The following is a 25,910-nucleotide window of genomic DNA, read 5'->3' as shown; positions in this document are numbered from 1 at the left end:
ATATGTGGCTCCGGATGTCAAATTAATCTAAACTGATTGTTATGAAAAGATTAAAAGCAATTTTTCCAATCCTAAAAATAATATGAAATGTGGTATTTAAAAGAAGTAAAAGAAATAAAATATTAAGAAATAAAAAATATTTTGGGGTAATCCAAGTATAACATTAAATTTCCCAGGCCTTATATATTAATTACAGTTATTCTCCCATCTTGTTAATTGACACAGCAGCAAGACCCTAAGCAGACTTGTCATCAAAAAATGCTTGACTATAATCAGCTTTTAAAAAACATATTGTTTGCATTTAAACAAATTTCAAATACTACATAAATTTAAAACCAAACCTAAAAATTTATTCTTTTTTTAAAGTCACCCTGGCCAGCAGAGATCTTCTGCTGTGGCTCATGGCAGAAAGTAACATGTAACTGAGCCCACTTGCGGAAAGGGTGGGATAGGAATAAAATAAAGTCCAAAGCCACCCCAAATCATCAGGGTGGTAACCCACACACAGAGTGGGACCAGAGACTGGCAGAGAAGGAAGGGGGGTATTCTCCTTTCCTAGTGATTTCTCTGTGGGTCCCCAACATTTAAAATCAATGACTGGAACTAATTCAGATTTTGTTATCCACATATTTAGTTTCTAATAACTTAAGTTATCTAAGCATGCAGCAGCCAAAGTTTTCAAAAACATGGCTAATTATGCAACTGAAATTAAAGGAACTTCAACTTACTGTGTAAAAAAACACACCCTCTCAGATGTTGCTCTTGGAGGTCAGAGGACCTCGCCACAGAACAACATGAGGGGGAGGAGTTTGCAGTGGAAAAGGGAAACCTTCAAAAACCTCCCTTATTCCATCAGCAGAAAATTTTCACTGGACTGAACCTGATGACTTGTAGTCACAGACCAGATTAGTATGACACAAGGTGAAAAGACTGCCTGGGGAATAAAAGTATTAAATAGGCAAGGTATTCCAAGATTTAGGTTTAGAAAATAACTCGTGTACTCTCATTAGATAGCTATAACATACAGAATTGTTGGCTCTTGGAGACAGCGGCTGCATCCTAGTGTCTGATGAAGAGTGGCTAATCTCTAGTGCCAACTAATATCTACTGTACTACATTTGTAATGCTCAATCTCAAAAAAGTAGCTATTTTTATCCAAAGACAAAATTATTAAATGGAGTGGGGAAAAGATAAGTTAAAGTCATTATAAACAACGTGTTAGATCCAAAGATGCTGTTTTGCAGGCAAAATCCCTTGTTTATAGGTGGAGGAGGGGCAGGCAGTTTTATCAATTTCTGCCTTCACTGCAGGTTCCTACTCCGCCCCACCCCATACTGCTGCTGAGTGTCCCCTGACCCACAAGAGCAGAATGTCAAAGGAGTACAAAGGGCTACTGCAGAAGAGGGTAAAGATGAACAACCATGGCAGGGAAGTCAGTAAACAGAAAAAACAAGAAGAGAATTATATATTATGTAATACGTGTATACATAACAAACTAATCCAGTAACATACAAATTACAACTCAAGGTGAACAAACCCTCTGAAGACAGTCACAGAACCAACAATGAAAACTTCAAGCACTGTACAAGGAATTCCAGAAACTTCTGTTTTGAGAATTGTATGTGTAGGTATCAATAAATATAAGAGACTGATTCCAAGCAAAATTGACATAAATATTTTCATCTCCTGCGTTATGTTCTCTATGGTAGTTCAGCTTGTTTCTTTGGATACAGATAATATGTATCCAAAAGAGAAATCAGAAACCTGGTCAGCATCCACTAGGTAGTACTGTATAAAGACAGGGCACAATTAGCTCTTTGATTTTTCATAACACAATGGTAAACAGTACATCAGGTGAGTGATATGGACTATGCTGCTGTTGTAATTTGTATATTATTGGACTAGTTTGTTACTCCATATTACATCATTCTCTATTATGCGAGAGAGCTTCTTGCTTTCTCTGCAGAAGAGGGTAAGACAGGAGTTCTGCTAGCTTCATTCTGTTTGTGGTGCTTTGGATGCAACTCATAGACCTTAACATACACATACACACTAAACTAAGATTTTATTTTAAACTAGTAAGTTTTTAGAAATGTTTACAAAGTTGAAACTTACCAACTCTGAACTCTGATATAATTAAAACCATCTAAGTCCGTCGTTATCAACTCTGGCTGGTGTAACCATTATTGGTCACTTTACTCTATTTAATCTACCTTCTGTTCCCTCTCATATGCTCTTCATCTTACCTACAGTTGGCTCCACCTAATTCATTTGTGTTGGACAGCAAGGGAGGGAATAAATTTCATTTATCTGAGGTGTAGCCTTACACAGTGAGCGTAACTATGTACCCATGTGCCACAGTGAAGGCCAAATTCAGACTTTAATTTATATGTCTGCCCACAAGCAAATTCTTTCAATTTAGTATACAGCAACTTTAATAAGATCCGTCACCTTTACTTTTTCCTCACCATTAAAGTAAAATTAATTTGCAAGCTTTTTTGGCCTTTACACTGCATACTCACAAGCTTTATCATTATGTAAAAATCCCCAAGTGCAGTTTAGCATTCAGAACTCTGCAGCTGCTAGTGCATTTGAAAAGCTTATGAACTTTAAGTAAATTAAAACCTTTCGTATGATTAATAATAAAAAGAGAGTGGGTGATCACAAATTAAATCTATAATTACATACCGCCTCAAACCTTTCCTTGTAGAGTTGATAAATGGAAATGGAATTTCAACATTACCTAAACATAAAACTACTTCTGCTGCTACTCCAGATCCACACTCTCATTCAACATTCCTGGCGAATCCTTGACAACAATCCTGGAATAAAAGGCAGTGATCTGCTGGGACAGTCACAACAGTGCTGCCAATAGTCCAGAGAAAAAATATCCTGTCCCTTTAATGGGATGTTATTTACCAGGTTGGGAGGGGGAGGGGGCTCCCTCTTGGGTATCCTGCCCCCCCCCGGGAAAGTGTATGCGCAATACATAGCCTCTCTACATAGCCTCTCCTTTCCCGGTGTAGTGAACGCCGCGTGGTCACTGTCCGGCTATGCCTGGCAGATGGTCACTGCAATGGCCTCTCCTGCATTACTGCATCCGTGGCAACACCTTCCCGCTGGTCCTCCCCTGTTTCTCACAGAGTTTGCCACGTCATGGTGCGACCGAATGTCCGGCGGTATAACCGGATGGGCAGGCTGGGCTCACCAACCTCGCCAGCCAAGAGAAGGAAAACTCTAACATCAAACCCGGGCAGATAGAGCTCGTTAATGTAACACCTACCACCTGGAGGACTCGCTGCCAGCGTCACGGCTTACTGGGCCATGGCAGATGACCCCAAGGTGAAAGGGTGGAGCCAGTACCATGCACACTGTGCTTCACCTAAAAATTCCTCTGCGCAGGCCTGAAGGGCATATCCACATCCACAACCCACAACACACCAAGTCCTGCAGCGATGGGCAAGGGGCGAAACGGCAGGTGGAAGATGCCACTGGAAGCCGCAGTCCCGATCCTGCATGTAGGCGGTTCAGGGTATTGGTCGCCTGATGCTGACCTGGAGATGAAAGCATTTTTCGGCAGCACCCTGAATGACCAAGCAGCCTTATATAGGGACAGCACTGCTTGCTCCGCACGGAGAGGGGCCTAGAAAAGGTGGCCTAAACAAAGCTCGTCTCCCCCCCCCCCCCCAAGTTGGCTAGCCGCGGTCAACGGGCATCCTTACTTGCGGTCAAAAAAGAATCGCAGTGCTACAGCACCAACCCCAAATCAGACTTTTCCCTGCAGCCACTGTGGCCGGATCTGCCTGTCCCGCATTGGTCTTGTCAGCCACCAGCGAGCCTGCAGCAGACGTGAACTACTGCACCCTTCTTAAATCTTCGTTCGCGAAGTCAAGCCAAGAGAGAGAGAGAGATTTACCAGGTGATGTCACTTACTGCCATGCCATTAAAAGCTTTAACAGCCCATTCCAAACATTAAGCCTTTATGAAAGGGACAGGATCCCCACCCCCCCCAAAAAATACTCTGGCAACCATAAGTCACAAATATGAATCTCGAGCCACTTTGGGGTGGGGGGAACAGGTGAAAGAGTTGAGCATTCTTTCCACCATCTTGTCCCAACAAATTTCTTACCAGTGCCCTTCAGCAGAGAAGATAGCAGCCAGGGTTCTGAGTCAAAGGTTCTTAAAGAAACCTAAAGGTAAAAGGTAGTCCCCTATGCAAGCACCAGTCGTTTCCAACTCTGGAGCGATGTCACAACATGACGTTTTCACGGCAGAGTTTTTTTACGGGGTGGTCTGCCATTGTCTTCCCCAGTCATCTACACTCCCCCCACCCCCGGCAAACTGGGTACTCATTTTAAAGACGCATAGTCCCATATTAGTACAATGTACATTTTTATTTCTTTATTTTTCTTTATTTTATTAAATTTTCTTGCAAAAAAAATCAAAATTCATCTGTTTGGTAGCCAACATACACATTCTGGAAGCAAACTGAGCCCCTCTCTGAATAAGTCAAGTGTGACTTATTCAAGCAGTAAAGGTCACACGTGTATTCTCTTTTGGTCTGTCCCAAGCCGAACATTTCATTATTCCAATAACCTACTGCTATTCTTTCCTTGGTTGTTTACTACAGCCAATCTGTATCTCAACCTCTAGTCCAAGCTTCCAATTCCTACATCTGCTTGTATGTTTTAACTCTTCATCCCACCACTACTGGGAATGAAGAAACCGGCAAGCTGAACAATCTTCCCAATTTATTTTTCTAAACAAAATGTGGTCGCTATATTAAATAACACAGAACTGTAAGGCAGATCAGAGTAGACTCTACTGTGGGAAGCATTTAAACAACAAATCTGTTGCACTAATTTCTCAGGGTATCCCAACACATAGCTACCACTACCAAAAGAAAGGCATTATAGCCTACCAAATTAATCTAACACAAAAAACAAAAGCAAAAACAAATGGCACATCATATTTTTCACTAGGACCAACCCAAAAAACCATCATAAGATGCAGACTTTAAGAGTGCTTACTGCTTCACACACAAGAATGACAATCCTGCCATTTACAGTGCTTTTCTTTACAACTCCCTCCCACCCACACACACCATAACACACACACAGGCATACTTCATAAATCTGATGACATGAGTTCCAGTCCATGAAAACTTGTGCCACAATACATTTGTTTATTTTTAAGGTGGACAAAGACTCTTGCTAATCAGGAGAGCAAATTGAAGGAAAAAATGATACTGAAATTCCAAAGAACTGGGGAGGGGGGGGGAGCTTCCGCTCTAAAGTATACTACATTTAGGCAAATTATCAGTCTCTCTTTGCCATTTTCTTATTACATGCTATGCAACTAACTTTGCTACAGTTCTGTAAAGTATTTGGGGAGGAGGTGGGAGCAACATACCAGTACTAATGATTATAAAGTAAATTTAAAAACAGCTTAGCCGCTCCTTCAGCACCCCAAGGAAGCAGCTATTTGATTTAGCAAGGAGATAGGACAACTTGTCTACGATTGCTCCCCCAACTCCATTTATCCTACAGATACAGGAAACCGCCCCCCGACTCCTACCTTTTGGTACTATCATTAGAATCTTTGAAATATCTTGCTATACCAACTAAGGCATTAGCCAAGGCATTCTTTATTTCCCTGTTCAAAAAACAAAATAACGTTTTGAAGGTTACAGAGGGAAGCGAGTACAAGTGCTGGATATCCCTCCCCCAAACATTCATCCCACAAGTTGTTCCTTCCCAGTGCTGTTTTGCAAAGAAGAGACAGTTATGGTTCAGAGACACAAGACTGCAAAGAATCAGGGGAGAAAAACTCCCATCTGCAAGCCCTAACATGAGGTTTAAAACAATAAAGCTTAGTCAGCAGACTTACTTGAATGCTTCGTACTTCTAGCGTTGCTTCACTTTTCTTTTTCATCTTCATTCACTGAAAGTTATGTCAAAATATTCTTCTGACTATACCACAGAATGTTGCCTACAGAAAAACACATATAGCAGACAGAACCTGTTCCAGACAATGTGGCAAGAACCTACATAACTAAAATAGAAATACTTATGCAACCCTAATTATCAATCAAGTAGAAAACCAAAGTTCAGGAAGTCCACTTCCTGGACTCTAGCATGAAACCAAGAAGCCACCTTTGTTACAGATTAAAACTTCTGATACTGAAAAGCTTGCTGAGTTCAGCATTTCCAAAGAAGTTATGAACAGGTTATCTTGGAAGCCATAATATAACAAGCTGAGTATGACAGCAATGTCCTTATGCTCTCTTGCCTCAGTAGTCTTCTATGTTAAAAAAGATGAACCATCTGCAACCAGACAATGCACAACCAATTTTCACAGCTGTACTGACCAAGACCTGTATTCTTTCTATATTCAAATTAACAAATGCTTCCTAATATGGTTACCACACCTAGTAAATTGTGACTACTGTACAAGTGCAAGTCAACCTTTCCAAATAATATGTCTCAGTTATTAGAAGCTAAAAGTAGACAACCTCATATACACTACCCGGAACAACTTGAAAGGCAAGATACAAGTATGACCAAAGCATATTAAGTGAGTCTAATATTGGGGAAAGATTCCACAAGGCAAAGTAACTTCAAGTCACAGCCTATCCTGAAGCACATACTTTTGTAAATTAAATTGCATTTGCTCACATTCTCATTAGCTATCTGACTGCATAAGAAAATGTGCTAAATATTTCAGAAACAGATTAAAAGATGTGCCCCATCAGTCAACACCAGTCAACAAAGTTTTCAAAGCAGCTTATATATGTACCATAAAACACAAGCAGCTACAGTTCACACAATAAGACAGCTTTAAAAGGCAAGCATAAATAAAACTTACCTACCTGCTCCAAACAAATAAAAAATCAAAACCAGAAGCAGAAAAAGATAATACCAAATACTAGCTCACAGCAAATCTGGAATCTGGTTAGAGTAAAGTTTGCATTCTTAAAACATTTATACTAGAAAAAGATATGCTTCAAATTACTTTAAATGGCACATCTGTTGCCAGTAAAAATTAGACTAGCTCACTTCCTTAGTTCCTGCAGCTTAGTTTACATGCATAGGTTTCCTAAACACACATTTATCCTACCAGCCAGGAGTAATGGCATTTTTCAGTAAATAAAATTTACAGAAAAAGATAAGTTTATACCCTACCTTTGCTTATGGTCAAGACAGTTTATGCAATAAAATTATGCCTCTTTGGACTTCTTTTGGGGATCAAATGGAAGGTAAAATATGAATAACCCAATAAAACTGGAATCTCACTGAACCATTATATTATGGTCTGTTCACTTCTATTTATAAACCAGATTTCCATATCCATAAACAAAAATACATCCTTACAGGTCTTACGGAAGGTATAACAGCTTTGCCTAGTTGTCTGTCTTGTTCGCTTCTATAAGAGGCTTATGGCGACCCCAGCCCCTCTTCAGCCTCAGTTCTTCCTTTTGAATTTTACCTCACGACTACTGAACACCAGGGGTGGGTATAATATGGATTTCTCAGTACTAGTCTCTTCGGGGGTTTTGTTTTGTTTTCAGATGGATGGATAACTCAATTTGTAGGGGATCACAGCAGCTTTGATGGGTATTTCCAATATACAGGCACCAGAGAACTTAAAAGTAAACCACAGAATTTTATTTACACACACAGTCTCCAACTGGGGAATGGGAGACATTTACATGGGCTATATTGTATCTCAAATAAATAACAGTTGCTCGATAGTTCAGGCTTTATAGTACAGATTTTACTTATGTCTCTGAGGGTTCACAGTTCATATATTCTTCACTCTCCAACACTATTTTAGGTTGGCCTCTTGGGCGTAATGTGCCTGGTCTCTCTTGAGCAGACTGGTGTCTCTACTCCCAGTCCTTCAGACTCCTCTAGACCCACATCTTTCCCTCAACCACCTCGTTAGTTCTTAAGAGAAGTGTATATGTTTCTGTGACCTCTCACTGTGGTCACTGTGACTCTCCTTTTGTCACACTCAGCCCCTTGGCTGTCTCTACAGAGCTAGCAGTGAGCTTTACTTCACTCAAAGTCTCTCCTCAGCTCCTGTCTCTGCTGCTTCTGAAAAAACCAATTGCTCTCCTCAGCAGTCTCCTTCTGACAGTTACTCACTGACCACTCCCAGCCGTTAACTGTCAATCCCTCCTCCTGAGAGTTCCGAGCACTCCGGCCCCCACCCTCAGATAATCTGACTCAGGCTCTATGGCCCTTTTCACACTTACCAGTGGAAACCGGAAGGGAGTCAGTATTGTGCCGCTTGCAGTAATCCGAGACAGGGACGGGAGTTTTCAGACACATGTTTTTTTTCCCGGTAGGGTTCCGTGATTGAAGCGAGCCATTTCACACTGTCCCGCTCTTATCTCGCTTTCACCAGCGCCAGCCGTTTTCACGCCATTTTTCGCCCGCCGGCGCGCGCGATCTCCGGCTTTTTTTTTGGAACGTCAGTTTAGATCGATATAGCGATATATCGCTATATCGACCTGTCAGAACAGCACCACCATAGGGATGGCTAGGCTCCGTTGAGATGCCTATGGTGGTGCTGTTCTGACAGGTCAATATAGCGATATATCGCTATATCGATCTAAACTGACGTTCCCAAAAAAAAAAAGCTGGAGATCGCGCGCGCTGGCGAGCGAAAAACGGCGCGAAAACTGCTCCCGGGTTAGATACTGGACATTTCACACAGCACCCCATAGCGAATTCAACCCGGAAGGAGGGGTTGAAAAGTGGAAGAAGCTGCTCTTCGTTTGTAACGACTCAGGCACGCCTCACTACCGGGACAGCCGCGGGAGTGTGTGAAAAGGTGAGAGTATTCCGGTAGCAGCCAGTTACTGAATCGGGTCTGTCTGAAATGCCAACAGAAACCTGTTACTGTTCAGTAACTGACCAGCTGCCATACCGGAATACTTAGGCTGTGTGAAAAAGCTCATAGTGTCCTTAGTTTTCCTATTAACCCTTCCATTACTGTCACAGAAGGCTTCATGTGATGGTGTTCCATAAGCTTCCTCTAGCAACCCATTCCATAAAGTAGATGCAGGATTTAATTGCCGAGGTACACACATGGCAGACAGAGCGAGCCAACAAGCTCTGATAAAGGAACCTAAACAAGCACACGGAACCATGCATGGACAACAATCTGGCCATCCACTGCTGAGCACAAATGCTAGCCTACTGAAAATGTTTACTGCACCTTCCCATTAATAAGTTTCATCTTCCAACTGGTTTTGTGTATGGAATTTATAAGCCCCCTTTTTCTCCAAAGGAACCACAAGCAACTCATAATATTACTGAAATACAACTGAGGGGAAAAGAAGAGGTCATAGGACAGTTCTGGTCAGAGATGCTGCTGACAATGCCACACCACAGGCCACGAGCCCCAGACTAAGAACCAATGGTCAAGAGTCGGCTGGCTGTTATCCTTTGACTCACGCCTCTGTTCCCACTATGGTTGTCCACTTCCAGGTGGGGCCTAGAGATCCAGAAATTATAACTAATCTTTAAGGCACAGTTATCAGTTTCCCTGGAGAAAATGGTTGCTTTTAAGGGTTGACTCTACATCATTATATACTGCAGAGGTCTCTCCTCACCCCAAACCCTGCCCAGGATGTACCACCAGATTTTCAGCAATTTCCCAAGCAACCACAGTTTTTTTTCCACCCGGGCTTTATGTACCTGCAAAGATTTTAAAAAACCCACCAAAAAACCCCTCAGCCCAGATGGAACTCTGTTGTTTTTAGCAAAGCCAGTAAGGACTTTCTCACTACACCCATTCTGGAAATGCTTTGAATGATGCTGTAACAGAGTATGCTCCTTCAAAAGAAAGATTATTCTACCTTTTAAGTCAAAAAGGATAAAATTATTACTTTTCCAAAAGCTAATCGAAATAGGCACCCAAGTTAGCTTTGAAGCACTACATCATTTCTGGCTAGCATCAATTTATCCTAAAGAGTTTTTTTTCATGCATAATCCCATAAAGGAACATATTTCAAGTGATTACACATGTAAGGAACTTCTTTTCTAGACTATCAAGTTTAACACACAAAAGGTGACAAGAAACTTTGTTCCCAATTTGTCTTCTAACCAACAAACTGGTACTCCCTCCTAAGTGACTGGAATCACTGAAGGAAAAATGCCAGATTAACAAAACACATGCAAAAAGACTAAATATAATTGAGAATTAGGGATTAGTAATGAGATATGAAAGCTCTCTACTTTCAGATCCATCATTTTAATTCACAATATTATTTGTGACAGAAAGAGAATACCATCTGCCATTTGATACAAGATTAAGGATAGTTCCCATCTCAGTTCCTCAAAGCCATATGTCAGCATCAGCAGTTTTGATAATAATTAGCATTCTTTTTGGGCTCACAGCACACTCAGATACAAAAAAGAAATTAATCAGCCAGGTGATATGGAGAAAATCTACTACAATAAAATCTGAGTGAGAAATGCTCCTGTGCCTAGCAGGAGGTGTCAAATTTTGGTAAGGATGCTTTAGTATTTCAGATTAGGAAATTCTGAGAACATGTACTATATTAATACCAATTCCCTCTTCTACTAACTGTTTGACAGAACAGACTACCAACCATGCATACACCCATAGAGCAACCATTACAATCCAGAGGCTCATGCAAAAATGCTGCCCAATATAAAACTTACATTTGACTGTGAGGGGGGGCACAAAGAGACAAAGAATACCTCAGAGATTACCAGCACACATTTCCCTAAGAATTATTATTAATTATTATTTGAACAAAGCTGCAGATTTGCAGTATAAACTTGAAGCTGAAAAGAAATCATCACCACTGAAAAGTTATGAAAGCAAGATACTGTCTTCTTCGTGATAATCCCCTTTAGTGCTTCACAGTTTATGCAATAGTCTATTACTAAAGAGGATGAAAGACAGAGCAATCTTTGTAAATAGGTCAGTGTCTATATTTGTAATGATCAACCCAGCTTGCTACTAATAATAACTTTTCTATGAATGGGAGAAGGTGATGTTTAAGTGTGATAATGAATTATTAGATCTTATAAGTACAGACACCTTCAAGCAGGCAAAAATAAGGGTTTGAAATTAAATTAAATGTAGAGCAGCAAGCTAGGCTCCAGATGCAAGCTTTTCATTGCAAAAAGACTCCTCTCAAGCCATAGTTTGTTTGTTTTTAAAAAAGGAAAGACAAAGGATGTTAACATAACAGTCAGAATCAAAGCAAGCAATTATTTTGATACAGTAAAAGGAAACTGGAACACTCCAAGTGTAGTGGTACTGAAAGCTTACCTCCAGTCTTTGCACCATATTTAAGAATAGCTTTGAACAAACTCATTCACCAAGTGCCCCCAGCCCTCTGGCCAGAAGCAGGCCCCTAGCTAGAATTCTTATGCTGAGGAGGCTGAATACACTGAGAGGAGAGTGGAAGGAGGCAGAGTTGATTTTTTTTCTCATCAACACAAACTCTGAAGTCCATTTGGCAAGACTCCGTGATGGTATGGGATGGAACCAGGTGATGTCACGTTGATTAGAAGCATTCTAGTGGCACATGCCACTAGAAATCTGAGTGTAGTCACAGTTTTATGGTTTTAGAAGAAAAGGGCTATTTGCCAGACTAAAAAAAAAAAACATGGAAACTAGCTATGTGATAGTTATAAAATGCTGTTCAGCTGTTCATGCCCGACTGCCTCCCATCTCCAACATACATATGCAGTAGTCACAAGCAGGCAGGCATAATTCTTAGAAGCCACCATATATCTCTGATACGGTATACCATCAGCTATCCAAGAAACAGTGATTTAATTACTATGTATACTTATAACAGTTCCATTTATATAATAAATTAATGCATCTACATTCTCCCCAATGGGACCCAAACCAGCTTACATAGCTCTCTCCATTTTATCCTCACAGTAATAACCCTGTGAGGCAAGTTAGGCTGAGACTGTGGCCCCTTTCACACTTACCAGAGGAAACCGGAAGGGAATTGGTATTGTGCCACCCTGGAGTAATCCAGAACAGGGATGGGAGTTTTCAGACACTTTTTTTTCCCCGGTAGGCTTCCGTGATCGAAGCAGCCATTTCACACTCTTCCGCTTTTATCTCATTTCCACGGGCGCGCCAGCTGTTTTCGTGCGATTTCCAGCTTTTGGGGGGGGGGGGGATATTGGGCTGAGATCACTATAGCGCTATAGCGATGTTTCAAAACAGCAACACCACTGGGATGCTTGGGCTCCATTGAGATGCCTGAGATCGCTGCCACTGCCACTTGGTAATAAGTGCCCCATTGGATACACAGTTCAAGCAGGAGATCAGGGCACCAGGCATTGGTTTGTCACCTGTTGCTATCACTTCCATGCCCACACGTGAGTCAGTGGAGTGCGACTGGTTTGTAGGTTACTCTGAGGCACATGGGGGGGGGGGCTGTTGCCACCTGGAGAGGGGTGAGCGATTTGTGTTGAAGGTTATTGTTCTATTAGTTCTATTGTTCTAATAGTCATGGTTTCCATCACAACAGTACTGAGACTTTTTATGGAGGTGGTGCAGGTGATGGTCATTAGCAATCCGTTCTCCAGTTTGAAAATAGGGAGTGGTTGCTGTGAAGTGAAAGAGATAGAGCACCAGCCAGGAAGAAGAAAACAGAAACATGTCTGCAATCTCAAGCATCTCAATGGAGCCATTTAAAAAAATGACCCCCAAAAAAGCCGGACATTCAAAAAAATGACATTAAAAAAAGCCGGAGATCGCGAAAAAAAGGGTGCGAAAACGGCACTCCCGGAGGCACTATGGGACATTTCACACAGCATCCCATAGCAATTTCAACCCGGAAGGAGGGGTTGAAGACCTGAAGAAGCTGCTCCTTGTTAATAACAACTCAGGTACTCCTCACTGCCGGGACAACCGTGGGACTGTGTGAAAAAGTAACAGTATTCCGGTAGCAGTTAGTTACTGAGTAAAGTCTGTCTGAAATGACAGCAGAAACCTGTTGCTGTTCAGTAACTGACCAGCTGCCATACCGGAATACTTAGGCTGTGTGAAAAAGATCTGTGTGTCTGCCCCAAGGTTACCCAGAAAGCTTCAGTGACAGAGGAGGGGATGTGAACCTGGGTCTCCCAGACTTAGCCAGACACTCTAACTGCTACACTGTGCTGATTCTTAAGATATTGCAAGGCATAAAGGCTAAGGGATAAGACTCAAAATTGTGTTGGGAAAGCCAAGGAGCAGAGGAGATGGTGATTAATCAGTGCACTTTACTGACTAAAATGGGAGGTTCCTGCATTATACCTGCCTGCAAATCATTTCCTCCAATTTAGAAATTATCTCGGGGTAATGGTTAGGGGGATGTCTTTGGTTACTGTGTAACTGATCTGCATATGCCCCAAGTGTTTTTAGTATCATTATTGCACAAAGTAATTATGCTTTATCTATTTAGATTTCCCAAATACTTTTTCCCCCTGCAGTAAGAAATGGTGTGGCTTAAAGCTGCTTGGATGTTATGCTCCTTAGCCCATTTGGCCTTCTGGAGTGAGGTGTACTTTTTTTTTTGGTGCTGTAGTTACAGATGATGGACTTTTAAACTTGTCTGATTATGTCTCTTCAAGCTTGATCCCAAATTAAAGGAAGGTGAGAACAGGAGTTTGGCAGTGTTTATTCACAAAGCAAAAGGCACTCTGCGCATCCTCAGAGGCATCTGTTCTTTCACAAAGGCAATGCCTAATTATGCCTAATGCTCTCACTTGACACTGGAAACATTAGAGAAACAAACAAGAAAGAAGCAAAGGACTCAAGGAGAAAAGTTTGTAAGCCAGACCAGGTAAGAATGAATTTGTTCAGAAAGGGGTTAGCTAACTCAGCACCTGTCATCCTGCAGCTTCTCCTTCCCCTTCCTTCCAAAACATTCCACATAAAACTGCTTACACATTTCTCTTGATATATTGTATGTCTCCTCTCCAGGGAACCTCCCTGAGGCAGTTATAAAACAAAACATAAAAGCATAAAACATTAAAAGTTGTTAATTAAAACTCAGCATAAAACATAAATCACCGAATAACACCTTGAAGGCTAAAAGAACACTATAAAGATGGTGTTAAAAGATCAGTTCTTTAATTAAAAGCCTGTGTAAACAGAAACGATTTGGTCTAAAGGAGGGTAGGCATAGGTGCCAAGCAAGCCTCAAGGGAAAAGTCATTGCATAGGGTGAGATGCCACTACTGGAAAAGCCTTGTCTCTGGTAGCCACCCCTTCTCACCTCTGAAGGCAGGGTCATAGACAGCAGGGCTTGTGAGGCAGAACTTAACTGGCAGGTTGCACAATATGGGAGAAGGCAGCCTTTCAGGTACTCTGGCCCTAGGCCATTTAGGGCTTTAAACGTACAAACTCGCACTCTGAATGGTGCTCAGAAACAAAGGGACAGTCAATGCAGCTCTTTTACCACAGGTCTTGACATGATCCAGAAAATTCAGCAAGTCCAAAGGCAGTCTCACAAAGTTCATGACAGCAATCTAGCCTGGATGCAATCAAATCATGGATCATTCATGTGCCATGGAAGAGAACTAGAGAACTCCAACCACAGACCAGGATCCAACAGTACCTCCAACTACAAACCTGCTCCTTCAGGGTTAGTGCAACCCCCCTCCAAGACCAGCTGGCTCCTCCATCATCCAGCAACACAGTCATTGACTGGCAGCACCTCAGTCTTGTCTGGGCTGAGCTTTATTAGCCCTCATCCATCCCACCTACCTACTCCAGGAACATTTTCAGGACTTCCACAAACCCACCTGACTCATCTGTAGAAACATAGCTAGGCATGTCATCCTCATATTAGTGGCTCCTTACTCCAAATTCCTGATAATTTCTCACAGTGGTTTCATGTACAGCACAGGGGACAATTTTGGACCTTGCAGGACCCCACAACATTTATGTTGAGCACCACCTTCTGGAGTTAGTGGAGCAAGACCTCCCTGGTGATAGACCAAGCAAGAATGCCCAGCAGCTCATATTGTTCTCACTTGTACTACAGTTTGGAAGAAATAAACAGCAGGAGTCTCTCGTACCTTATCTTCCGCAATCTTAGAGCAAACTGAATAAGACTCCAGCTCCCCCTCCAGATTCCTCTGATATGGTCATAAATTTTGAGATCAACAGGCACAGGGGTCTTATTTCACAACAATCCAACAGACTTCAGCTGTTTCTCATCTCTCCCACCCCCACATAAACACTTTCTTCCACAAGCTCTCTGACAACACCACAGAACTGAGAGGAGAAGAGGAAATCAAGAGGAAGTTTGTGGGAAACAGAAGCTGGTTAGTAACCCAACTCAAGGAATAAAAGTGTTTTGCAGAAAAAAGCTTTTTTTTAAAAAAAGTAACTCGTACTTTTGTACATGTATTTTAAGCTGACAAAAATGTCAGATAGAAAACATCTCCTTCAAGTGAACCTGAAGGAGATGCAACTATACCCTTCCCTAAATTTAATGGTAACCAAGCACTTAAGAATGCACCAGGAATGTGGAGAGGGAAGGCTCTGCCAGAGGAAGCCAGTTATCTGGGGTTTCCTGTGAGTCTCAGGTCACAAGTCCTGAAAGGTACAAAAGGCAAGCCCTGTCAGTAAAGCTGCATTCAGGCAAGTCATCATTTGCCAATGGGGAACCAGCCTCTGGTACACATACTGCTTCACCATGCCTCCTCAGTTCCCAACATGATTTGCTTCACTGTTTTAGTGCAATGCAACAGGAGCCCTCAGAGCCTTAAGAGGAGGGAGGAAAGAACATGGGGAAGACAGCAAAAGGTATGGAGAAAAAAAGCAAAAACAAGGCTTGGTAAACCCCAGACTATAGATCACATCAGTACCTAGAAATTTTATTGTAATATATATGCCCTATCAGATGTAAAAATATAGGGCAGTCTCCTTAGTTTAGAATGTTACAGATCTCAACAGAATCACTTTTACTTTGCCGTTTCCTCCCCCTGCCAAGACCAGCACACATTAATGGCCACCTCTTCCAGATTTCAGTTAAGAAGTCTGCCTATTCTGATGGACTCAGCACAAAAGAAATCTTCCCTCTTGCTCCCCTGAGTTTTATCACCTCTTTCCCCCATCCACTGACTAGGTCAGGTCAGGTCAGAAAAGCTTTTCTTGGAGATTCTTCCTGGAGTGCCTTCCTGAAGTCTCTCTAGTATTTAATTCCTCCAAATCTCTGTTCCCTGCTGGGGGAGACTGGACTCTCCTACTGTCTCTAGCTAGCTATTAGCATTTATTTAAAGAAGCTGAGGTGAGCCTGAAAAGTCACTTACTGACTCTCCTCCTTACCTGTCTTTGCCTAGAGAGGAAAAAAACCCTTTTAAAATACACAAATTGAAGGTTTTGCTCATTTCAACCTCCAAAGAAAAAACGTACTTCTTCAGAAGTGTCTAATATTGGGGGAGGGGAGCAATAATTAGAAACTATCATCATATACAGCGCTAAGTATTAACCCAGAAATTTCTGAGTTTGTCTTTAGAGCAAAAGAAAATTTGTCAAGGCCTAGCTCACAAGCTTGGTTCCTGATGTAGAAGCCACAGGAGTCAATATTGCATCTACCCACGTGCACAGTGTTATTACAGAATAATGAGAAGGGGATGCAGAAGGAGGAGGGAAAAGTCATCTACAACCATATATTCCAATCAGTACACCTTTATGGATCAGTGATAACTGACTCTTTACAGTGGCAGTTTGAAATTCAACAGAATGAACATAACTGCCTCTAACCTTTCTCAGAATTGCTCTGAAAACATGCTCAAATGTAGGTCACGGGTACACTCCGACATAACAATGGCATATCAAGACTGAAGATGACTTACTTGCTAATGTCCTACAAGTCACTGTGGCAGAAAAGGCTTTTAAATTTACATAATTCATGGGAAATCTCTTTACAGGAATTGGGAGGGGGGGGGAGTAAGAAGACCAAAAGAAAATAACATGCTTAATACCAAATGGTAAAGTATGGTAATAAACCTGTCCGGGAGTCAAGCCTGTGAGCTCTCTCTCCAGGCCTTGAACCACTGCCTCCCACCGGGGGGGGGGGTGCGGGGGCAAGACCAGCCGTCCAACCAACGGGTCTGACCGCTGCCACTTCCTGCTCCAGAGGGGACATGAGCCAACAAGACCACGAGAACTCTTCACAGCCAGAATCAACAACCCTGCCCTGCTACTCGCGAGTCACCTTGGGAATCCTAATAAACCTTCCAGTGGGTTGCTGGGAGGGAGCAAGGATGGTCAGGACCAAATTTAAGGAGAGGAGAAGGGCTACACCTGGAAGGAAGATCTCGGGGCTGCAGAATTGTTGGTTACAAAGAAAGTGCAAACAAGAGCCAGGGTCGCGAGAAGGATCAAGGAGATGTTAACCTCCCCTCCGACCTGGTCTAAAGTATGCCTTTCTCGCTTATCAGCATCCTGCAGCTATCTCCCGACCCCTCCCATACCCTCCAGCCCGGAGAACCAGACAATCCCCAGAGCCTGTCCCAACAGCTTATATGTTCAGATGTACAATCTACACTCACATCACTCTCATAAAAACACAAGACAATTTGTAGTTCCAATGTGGAACAAAGCTCCTTACAACAGGGGTATCAAACATGCGGCTCGGGGGTCGAATCAGACCCCTGGAGGGTCCTATCAGGCCCCCAAACAAGTGGCTCTTGTCTGCTTCCTTCTGCATCTCAGCTTGCTTTACAAGGCTTGCTGAATCGCACAGGAGCTACACAGCAAAACCTCGATTTTCTCCATTGGTTGAGGCTCCTCCCCTTCCTGGTCCCCTGGAAAGGGGGGGGAGAGCCGGAGCTTCCTTTGCCCAGTTCCCTGGATCCCATTGGAGAAATACAATGAAAGCACGTTTAAATTTCATTTTTTTTCAATTTATAGTCCAACAAGTCCTACAAGTGCTAATGTTTTAAGAATGTTTTAAGATTTTTTTTTAAAAAAAAACTTTAGTCGTGTTTGTTTGTGTCCTTTAAAAAGTTTATATCTCTGCTAACTAATCTTAAATAAGTACACTTACGGCCTGGCCCGACAAGGTCTCATTTATGTCAGATCCAGCCCTCATAACAAATGAGTTTGACACCCCTGCCTTAAAGGGTGTCATAAGAGTAAGAGCATGAATTACTTCCTCTTAAGTAGTGAAAAAACATCACTACCAATGGGTCACCTTTTTGAACACTGAATCTGATCAAATAACAGTTTCTGATGCTTTCATCTCTTACATCACATGAAGATCCGCAGAGCTGAAGGCATGCTTGGTTGTGTTACCATTTATTGACTTCTCCAGAGAATATTTTTGCAGTCTCATCAGCTAGCCCAGTTTCATCAGATCTTGGGAGCTAAGAAAGGTTAGCCCTGGTTAGTACTAGGTGGGAGACCACCAAAGAATTCCAGCGTCCCTGTGCAGAGGAAAGCAGTGGCATACCACCTCTGTTCATCTATTGCCTTGAAAATCCTATGGGGGCTGTGATTTGATGGCACTTTACACAGACACCCATACCCCTGGGAAATGTCAACAGATTACTAATTTATAAACAGAAGCCCTGAAACTAACAAGCTAATTGGCAGAATTCCACAACAAGAGAATATTATAAAGGAGCCAATGGAGTTGATTAATTAATTATTTTTAAGCTAATGAATTAATGGATAGATTTGGGGTGGGGGTTTTAATTAAATAACCATTAGACACTATTGGCAGGTTAGCATAATTGATAGATTGGCTAGAGAAGGGAGGGTTGAGGAGGGAGTAGGTGCAGCTATTTCACCGGTCTGAAGTTCTGGCGGACACCAGCAGGAGATGACTGGCCAGAGGATTCCAGTACTTCTGGGGAGGGGAAGGTATGACGGTGGGAACAGGCAGAATTATAAGGGAAGGAGGCAGAGGCATGACAGTGCTCGACCCCCTTCCAGCCTGTGTCTCATCCCGACGGTGGCAGGTAATGGGGCCAGGTTAAATTACTCGCCTCCGTCACTGGTGTTATGCAATGCCAGGTCCATAAATAAATAAGACCTCTACCCTTCGGGAGTTCCTGCTTGAGCAGGATATGGACCTGGCATGCGTGACCGAGACCTGGGTGCGCGATGGGGAGACCATAGCTCTCTCCCAAATGGCCCCCCCAGGATACTCAGTCTTTCACCAGTCACGGACTAGCAGGCGGGGGGAGGGGTGGCTCTATTCATACGAGAGGCTTACTCCTTCTGGGCTCTCCTGGCCCCAGAGATCAAGGGCATTGAATGTGCCAGTCTGGTGTGGGATGCTGGGGAGAGGCTGGCGATCTGGCTGGTGTACTGACTGCCTAACACACCAGCTGGCGCCTTACCGTCCCTGGTGGAGGCCACAACAGGCTGGGCATTGGAGTACCCGAGGCTTTTGATCCTGGGTGACTTCAATGTCCATGCCGATGACACGACCTCCAGTCAGGCAATGGACCTAGTGTCATCCATGGAGACGCTAGGACACTCCCAAATTGTTATAATGCCCACTCACCAGGCGGGGCACATGTTAGACTTGGTCTTCGCAGCGGGAGTTTTAGCGGACGATATTACTGCTGAAGCAGTGCCATGGTCGGACCACTATGCCCTTAAGGCTCGTGTGGATGTCCCACCCCAAGCCCGTTTAGGCGGCGAGCGTATTTTAGCTCGCCCATGGAGCCAGATGGACCCGGAACAGCCCTGACAATGGAGGCCCAAATAGCAGCCACTTAAAGAGGCGGTGGTCCGCCCTCTCCTGAAAAAAATCAACGCTAGATCCAGCCAAATTGGCACACTATCGGCCAGTCTCGAATTTACCCTTTTTGGGTAAACTCATTGAGAGGGCAGTGACGTTGCAGTTACAGAGTTTTCTGGAGGATGTTTCCGTTCTCGATCCCCATCAGTCCGGCTTTCGCCCGGGTCACGGGACGGAGACAGTGCTGGTTGCTCTGGTGGATGACCTTCAGCGGCATCTGGACCGAGGCGGCTCGGCGGTACTGATGCTGTTAGACCTATCGGCAACGTTCGATACAGTTGACTATCGGTTGCTGACTTGCCGACGCGGGGATTCAGGGGCTGGCCTTACAATGGGTTTCCTCTTTCCTCGATGGTCGGGGACAAAGGGTGGCGATTGGGGGTGAACTGTCCCAGAGGCACATGCTTGATTGCAGGGTGCCACAGGGGGCTGTGCTTTCCCTGATGTTGTTCAACGTCTACATGCACCCCCTTGCCCAGATTGCCCGGAGGTATGGGTTGGGTTGTCACCAATATGCTGATGACACCCAGCTCTATCTACTCATGGACGGACGGCCTGACTGTATCCCAGAAAATTTGGACCTGGCGTTACAAGCCTTGCCTAGATGGCTCAGGCTGAGTAGATTGAAACTAAACCCAGCGAAGACAGAGGTCCTTTGCTTGGGTCAATGTGGTCCGGGAAGGGAAATTCCCCTACCAGCCTTTGATGCTGTGCCACTGACAATGGCACATAGGGTCAAGAGCTTGGGGGTACTATTGGAGCCTGCCCTGACAATGGAGGCCCAAATAGCAGCCACTGCTAAGTCCACATTCTTTCATCTTAGGCGAGCAAGGCAGCTGGCCCCTTTCCTGGAACATGACGATCTGGCAACAGTGATCCATGCAACAGTCACCTCAAGGTTGGACTACTGTAATGCCCTCTACATGGGCTGCCCCTGTGCAGAACCCGGAAGTTGCAGCTAGTGCAGAATGCCGCCGCCCGGCTGTTATTAGGGCTCTCCAGGTGGGAGCACATTCAGCCGGGGCTCCAGGGACTGCACTGGCTGCCAATAATATACCGGGTTCGGTACAAGGTGCTGGTTAGTATCTTTAAAGCCCTATATGACCTAGGACCTGCCTACCTTAGGGACCGTCTCTCCCCACATGTTCCCCAGAGAGTGCTTAGATCTGGTTCTCAAAATCTACTAACAATCCCCGGGCCGAAGGAGGCCCGTCTGAAGTCAACCAGGGACAGGGCCTTTTCGATTACAGCCCCTTGCTGGTGGAACCAGCTACCGGAAGCAGTGAGGGCCCTGTGGAACCTTGGGCAGTTCCACAGGGCCTGTAAAACAGTCCTCTTCCGGTTGGCATATAACTGACTGGTACCTGAAAAACCCCAAAGGAAGGTTGTAGGATAGCACATTGATAGATTGTTTTCTTGTTTTAGCTGCTGTAAACTATTTAATGTATTTTAATATTCATTAATCTTATTGTTAAAATTTTATGTTGTGAGCTGCCCTGAGCCGCATCGGTGGGGAGGGCGGGATATTAATTGAATAAAATGAAATGAAATATTTCCTGTCAGAAAGCATCAGAGACAGTGCTTTGTTCTAAAAATGGTTAGGGCCATCTCTTATAAGAAGCCCCATCCTTATTTAGACTGCTTGTGAGATACATAGCATTTTAAGATGTCTTTAAACACTTTATTCTAGTAACTATTTACCTGCCATATGAACATAATACCAGTAAAAATGCATATATTCAGTGAACTAGGGTATTTATACTTGGTCTTTATACTGATTTTAGACTCTGTCCCCTCATTTGAAAATATAATGAACTAAGAGGGAAAGACCAGTGGCTTCTTACGGCAAGCTAAGCAAATCATACAAAAAGGGAAGCAGTATGATCAGTCAGGTACATATTATAATACTTTGAGCATCCTGTACCAACTATCATTAGAAATATAAGGGTGAAACTACTATTATGTACTTAAAAGATTTATTGTCTAAATATGGCAACACTGTGTTTCAATTATTAAAAAGTGAGCTACAATTCCTTTTCTTCTCCCCCCCCCCCCAACTACAAAAAAATTAGTTCTTCCACACATGCTACTTCAAGTTATGCAGGAATGAGGCACCAGGTGCCTGTATGTTAACAAGAATCTGCTCAGGAGATTTTTCCCTTCAGCCTACAAATGAAAGACACAAACATCATGTGCAGTTCACTTTTCGGCATTTGGCTTAGCACTTATTTTTAAAAAAATGCAGTCTGGAACTTCACGTTCTGGCACCAATAAGAACAGCTTGCTAAACCTCTCATTTCTACACAGCCAATTGCTGCCAAATAATGGTCATTACTGAAAGATTTATAGAAAGCAGTGTATTTAGCTGGCACAGTCCCTAGTTCTGATTAATTCAGCACCATTTGCATCTTCGTAGATGGCCAGACATGGAGGAGGAGGGCGGTGAATAGTCTTCCACCACAGGGGATGCTCACTGCAGGACTAGTGTCTCAGCTTGGTTGCAATGGTCTGATTTTGAGGGGAAACTGGACACCTACATTCTTTCACACCAGTAAATGAGTTCCCAGATCTACAAGGAGAAAGAACACTGGACAGGTCCTTACAAATGACACCTAGAAATTGTTCACTCCCACATCACTCTTAAACACTTTTAATTTTTTGCTAGTTAAAATTCATTTTTAAAAGTAAACATTTATATCTGTTTATCTGCAAGGCAAACTGATGGACAGGTAGTTATATGGCCAATAATAGAAATTAAAATCTTAAACTAAAAGGGGTCTACTTCTGGTGAAAATTCCTCTTATGTGGAAGTTATGTAGCTTCAGTAACACTTGTTAATATATAGATTCACACAGCCATAAAATAAAAGAAGCTTTAGAACAGTTAAACCACAGTTTAATAAGGTATAAAGTCACTTTTCTTTGTACAACGCATTTCCCCTACAAAACACAGTGCACTAAACTGTTTAGGCCATAAACTAAATAAAAGTACATAAAAGAGAACAAGCAGATGATCAAGATCAAACCTAAACCAAAAACTAAACTGGAATTTTCTCCCATAAATATAAGTAGCAATATTATCAGAAATTTTCTGTTGAACCTGAAAGAGGGCGAAAGAGAGCCAACACCAGTAATTCAAGCTACTAGAAGTTTTATAGATCACATAATATAGTGGTGGTACAATGAACATCCTCTCGTCTGCATGGAACTTCAATGAATCATGAATACATAAAATCTGCTTTTATACAACTTTTGGATTAGCCCAGACTTCTGTACTTTGCCTTCCGCTACGGCAGACAAGATAAAGGGGCTGTAACTAAAAGGCTACACAAAAGCATAATATGAAGACAGGAAACCACAAAAAACAGAAAAAGTCAGCAGAGTAATGTAGATGGTATACAAATGTGGGAAGACACTGTTAGCATATTACATCTTTCTACAGTCTTAACAGCAAAGAGCAAAGTTATTTTTAACATGTTCTCTTTTTATTTCACTTTTACATTATTATGATTCAATTTCTTTGACATGTTTTAGGCTTTTCTCCAAATTTAGTATCACTACAACATTAATTTCATTTCTATCCCACTTTTCTTCCCAATGGGAACTAACTAACATAATGAAGTGGCCTACATAATAATGCATCCCACCTCCATCCTCCATCTTATCCTAAAAACCACACAATGAAGTAGGTAAGACTGAGTGAATGTGACAGGTTATGGTCATCAAGCAAGCTTTGATGGCAGTGTGGGATTCGAACCTGGGTCTCCCAGACACTACTAAATTTTTCAACATTAACACTGGAACTAAAATTTTTCAGACATACAAAGTTAACTTTACAGGCATGAACCAACTATTTTATAGGTTTATTTGCTGCTACCAAGGATGATCTTTCCTAGGGAGTGCTGGTGCTACCATCAAACAGCCTGAACCAAAAAATAGGAATGGGAGTAGAAAAAGCAATTGCAGACACACAGGTTAATCCAAAGAGTCAGGAAGCAGGTAGAAAAGAAATTTGAAGATGCAAAAGCCACTCATCTTAAGAATTTAAGCTAACTGCACCCATCTATTATTCAACCCCAAGGCACTATTTTAGAGCAGGAGTTTACTATCAGATAGGGCCAAGCTATTCTACTTTGACCTTACCGGCTGCTCACATATACTAAGTTCACAGATCACCTGGGAGATGCTCTCATGCAGTCCAGATGGAGCCTGCACACTGACAAAAGAAATGCACCTTAACGGAAAGAGCCTCCCTCCAACACAATGGGGAAATATAGTGAAATATTGAAGTAGGACTGCCATTGTCGCCTTTGCCTTAACACATCCACCTCAGCCATTGCAATATTTTCCCCTCAACCTCTTCCTCTCCCCACCTTAGCTTGTGCTACAAAACTGAAGCAGCAGCCTAAGCACTCTCCTTTCCCTCCCTCACAACCCCTCTCCCAATGGCCAGACAGACAATGCATTTCCAGATTAAGTGCACATGTGGAAAGTATCACAGTTAAGCCCCGAAAGGAAGTTTAGGTGAAAACGAATCAGTCCGGCTCAATTTCCAGTATTTATAATTGACCACTACCAGATGCTACAGACTATTAAAGCACTACTTCAGTAGGCAGATTGCTTCAAACTTCTAAACCTTTGGTAGAAGGTACATAAAATTTCCTGTGCTGCCAACACTGCCACCTAATTCCTTCAACTATATGTCCCACATTACATATACATTTTAATGTCATAGTTATGCTAAATTGGGGGGTAATTTTGACTTGTCACCAGTGAAGAACAAAACAATACAAAGTCACCAAAGAAATTCAATATAAACTGCCCTGCAGCATGACAAGCCAATAATCCCCACTAGTTACGCTTGAAAAAGAAGGGACAGAACTTCAGCTCTATACTTAAGACTTGAGTATTCAGAAGGGAGCCCACGTTAATATTGTTTCAGAAATACTAACATCATAACATTTGTTCGAAAAGACAATATTTAAATATAATGAACTCTCATCTTACCTGCACTTGTTCTGTGGAACTGCTGCTGAGTTCATCTCCAGATTCTGAATCCTGGTGGATTTTTTCTGAACCTTCTCCTGCTGAATCACAGGCCTGATCTTGCAAAAAGCTGGTCTTTTCTATTTCCATACACTCAGAATAAGGAAAATAGGACACAGAGAAAGTTCTGTTCTGAGTAGAAACCTTAGGAAACAGTAATTCATTAAGTTTTCCGTTATTTTGTGCAAGGTCCAAGCTCAGTCCAAAAGTCTGACCTGGGCTACTGTTTGGTCCCAGATTTTGATTGGCATCCCGAACTAGGCCAGACACTTGAACTGGAGATGATTTTCCAAAACTAGAAAGCTCTGGAGATTTATTCACATTTTCTGTAGACCTCTGTAAGCCATGCATAAGTTTGAGCGAGCTGTTTGGCACTCCACCCAACTGTTTAACAGGTGGCATTAGTGCTTTGCGAGTTACTTCCTTCACATACTGTGCTGGTACATAAAAAGGCTTGGAATTCTCATCCTTTTTGACTTGCCACCAGTCATCATTTGTCTTTTTCAGCAAGATGTATCTCTCCCCTTGTTTTATCACAATCCTTTTGTTCTTTGCTTCATACTCATAGTCGTATTCAACTTCAATGTACAATTGCCCTGAAATAATTTTTCCACCTTTGTCAGCCATCTCTTTGTCAAGTTGCATTCACCTTTTAAGGTGAAAGGTAAGCTGCATTATGGTTGTTTTCCTCCAGTTCTTCAGCACAGCTGTAAGGAAAGAAAAATATAAGTATTACCATATAACCTAACAAGTTTCAGCTTCAAATTAACTGAATCTTTCCAACCGTCCTTTAGCATAACATTCCCATAATCAGAACAAATTTCTGAAATCATCCCCAACTTACCAAATGTTCTTGAGCAACTGGATTTTCTCTTGCAATACTGACTAGTTTTAAGCACCACTGTACTTTGGTCTTAAGAATCTGATGCATATCCATTTTGTCCAGTGATGCACAAAATTTACTTCCCTGCCCACAGATTCTGTAGGTGAACATTATATATTAAAGCAATATAACTTTTCTGAACATGCATAACTATTAGTTGTTTACATTTTACCTGCTATCTAGTAAGCCTATTGTTTCAGTTACTTAACAA

At 42.5% G+C, this 25,910-nt stretch overlaps 1 protein-coding gene across 7 annotated transcripts in view; it reads right to left on the bottom strand.

Annotated features, from left to right (window-relative positions):
* Nucleotides 1-25,530, bottom strand: part of ARHGAP12 (Rho GTPase activating protein 12) — an 86,150-nt gene extending 60,620 nt beyond the window's left edge. For all 7 annotated transcript variants that reach the window (XM_060248171.1, XM_060248172.1, XM_060248173.1 and 4 more), the window contains exon 1: nucleotides 24,778-25,530. In XM_060248171.1, coding sequence (XP_060104154.1) covers nucleotides 24,778-25,461 — 684 coding nt within the window. In that variant the 5' untranslated portion in view covers nucleotides 25,462-25,530. The remainder of the gene's footprint in view (nucleotides 1-24,777) is intronic.
* Nucleotides 25,531-25,910: the final 380 nt, after the last annotated feature.

The sequence above is a fragment of the Heteronotia binoei genome, chromosome 10 (genome assembly GCF_032191835.1).
Source record: "Heteronotia binoei isolate CCM8104 ecotype False Entrance Well chromosome 10, APGP_CSIRO_Hbin_v1, whole genome shotgun sequence".
NCBI lineage: Eukaryota > Metazoa > Chordata > Lepidosauria > Squamata > Gekkonidae > Heteronotia > Heteronotia binoei.
Note: the sequence above shows the minus strand (reverse complement) of the source record. Positions and strands in the feature narration are given on the sequence as shown.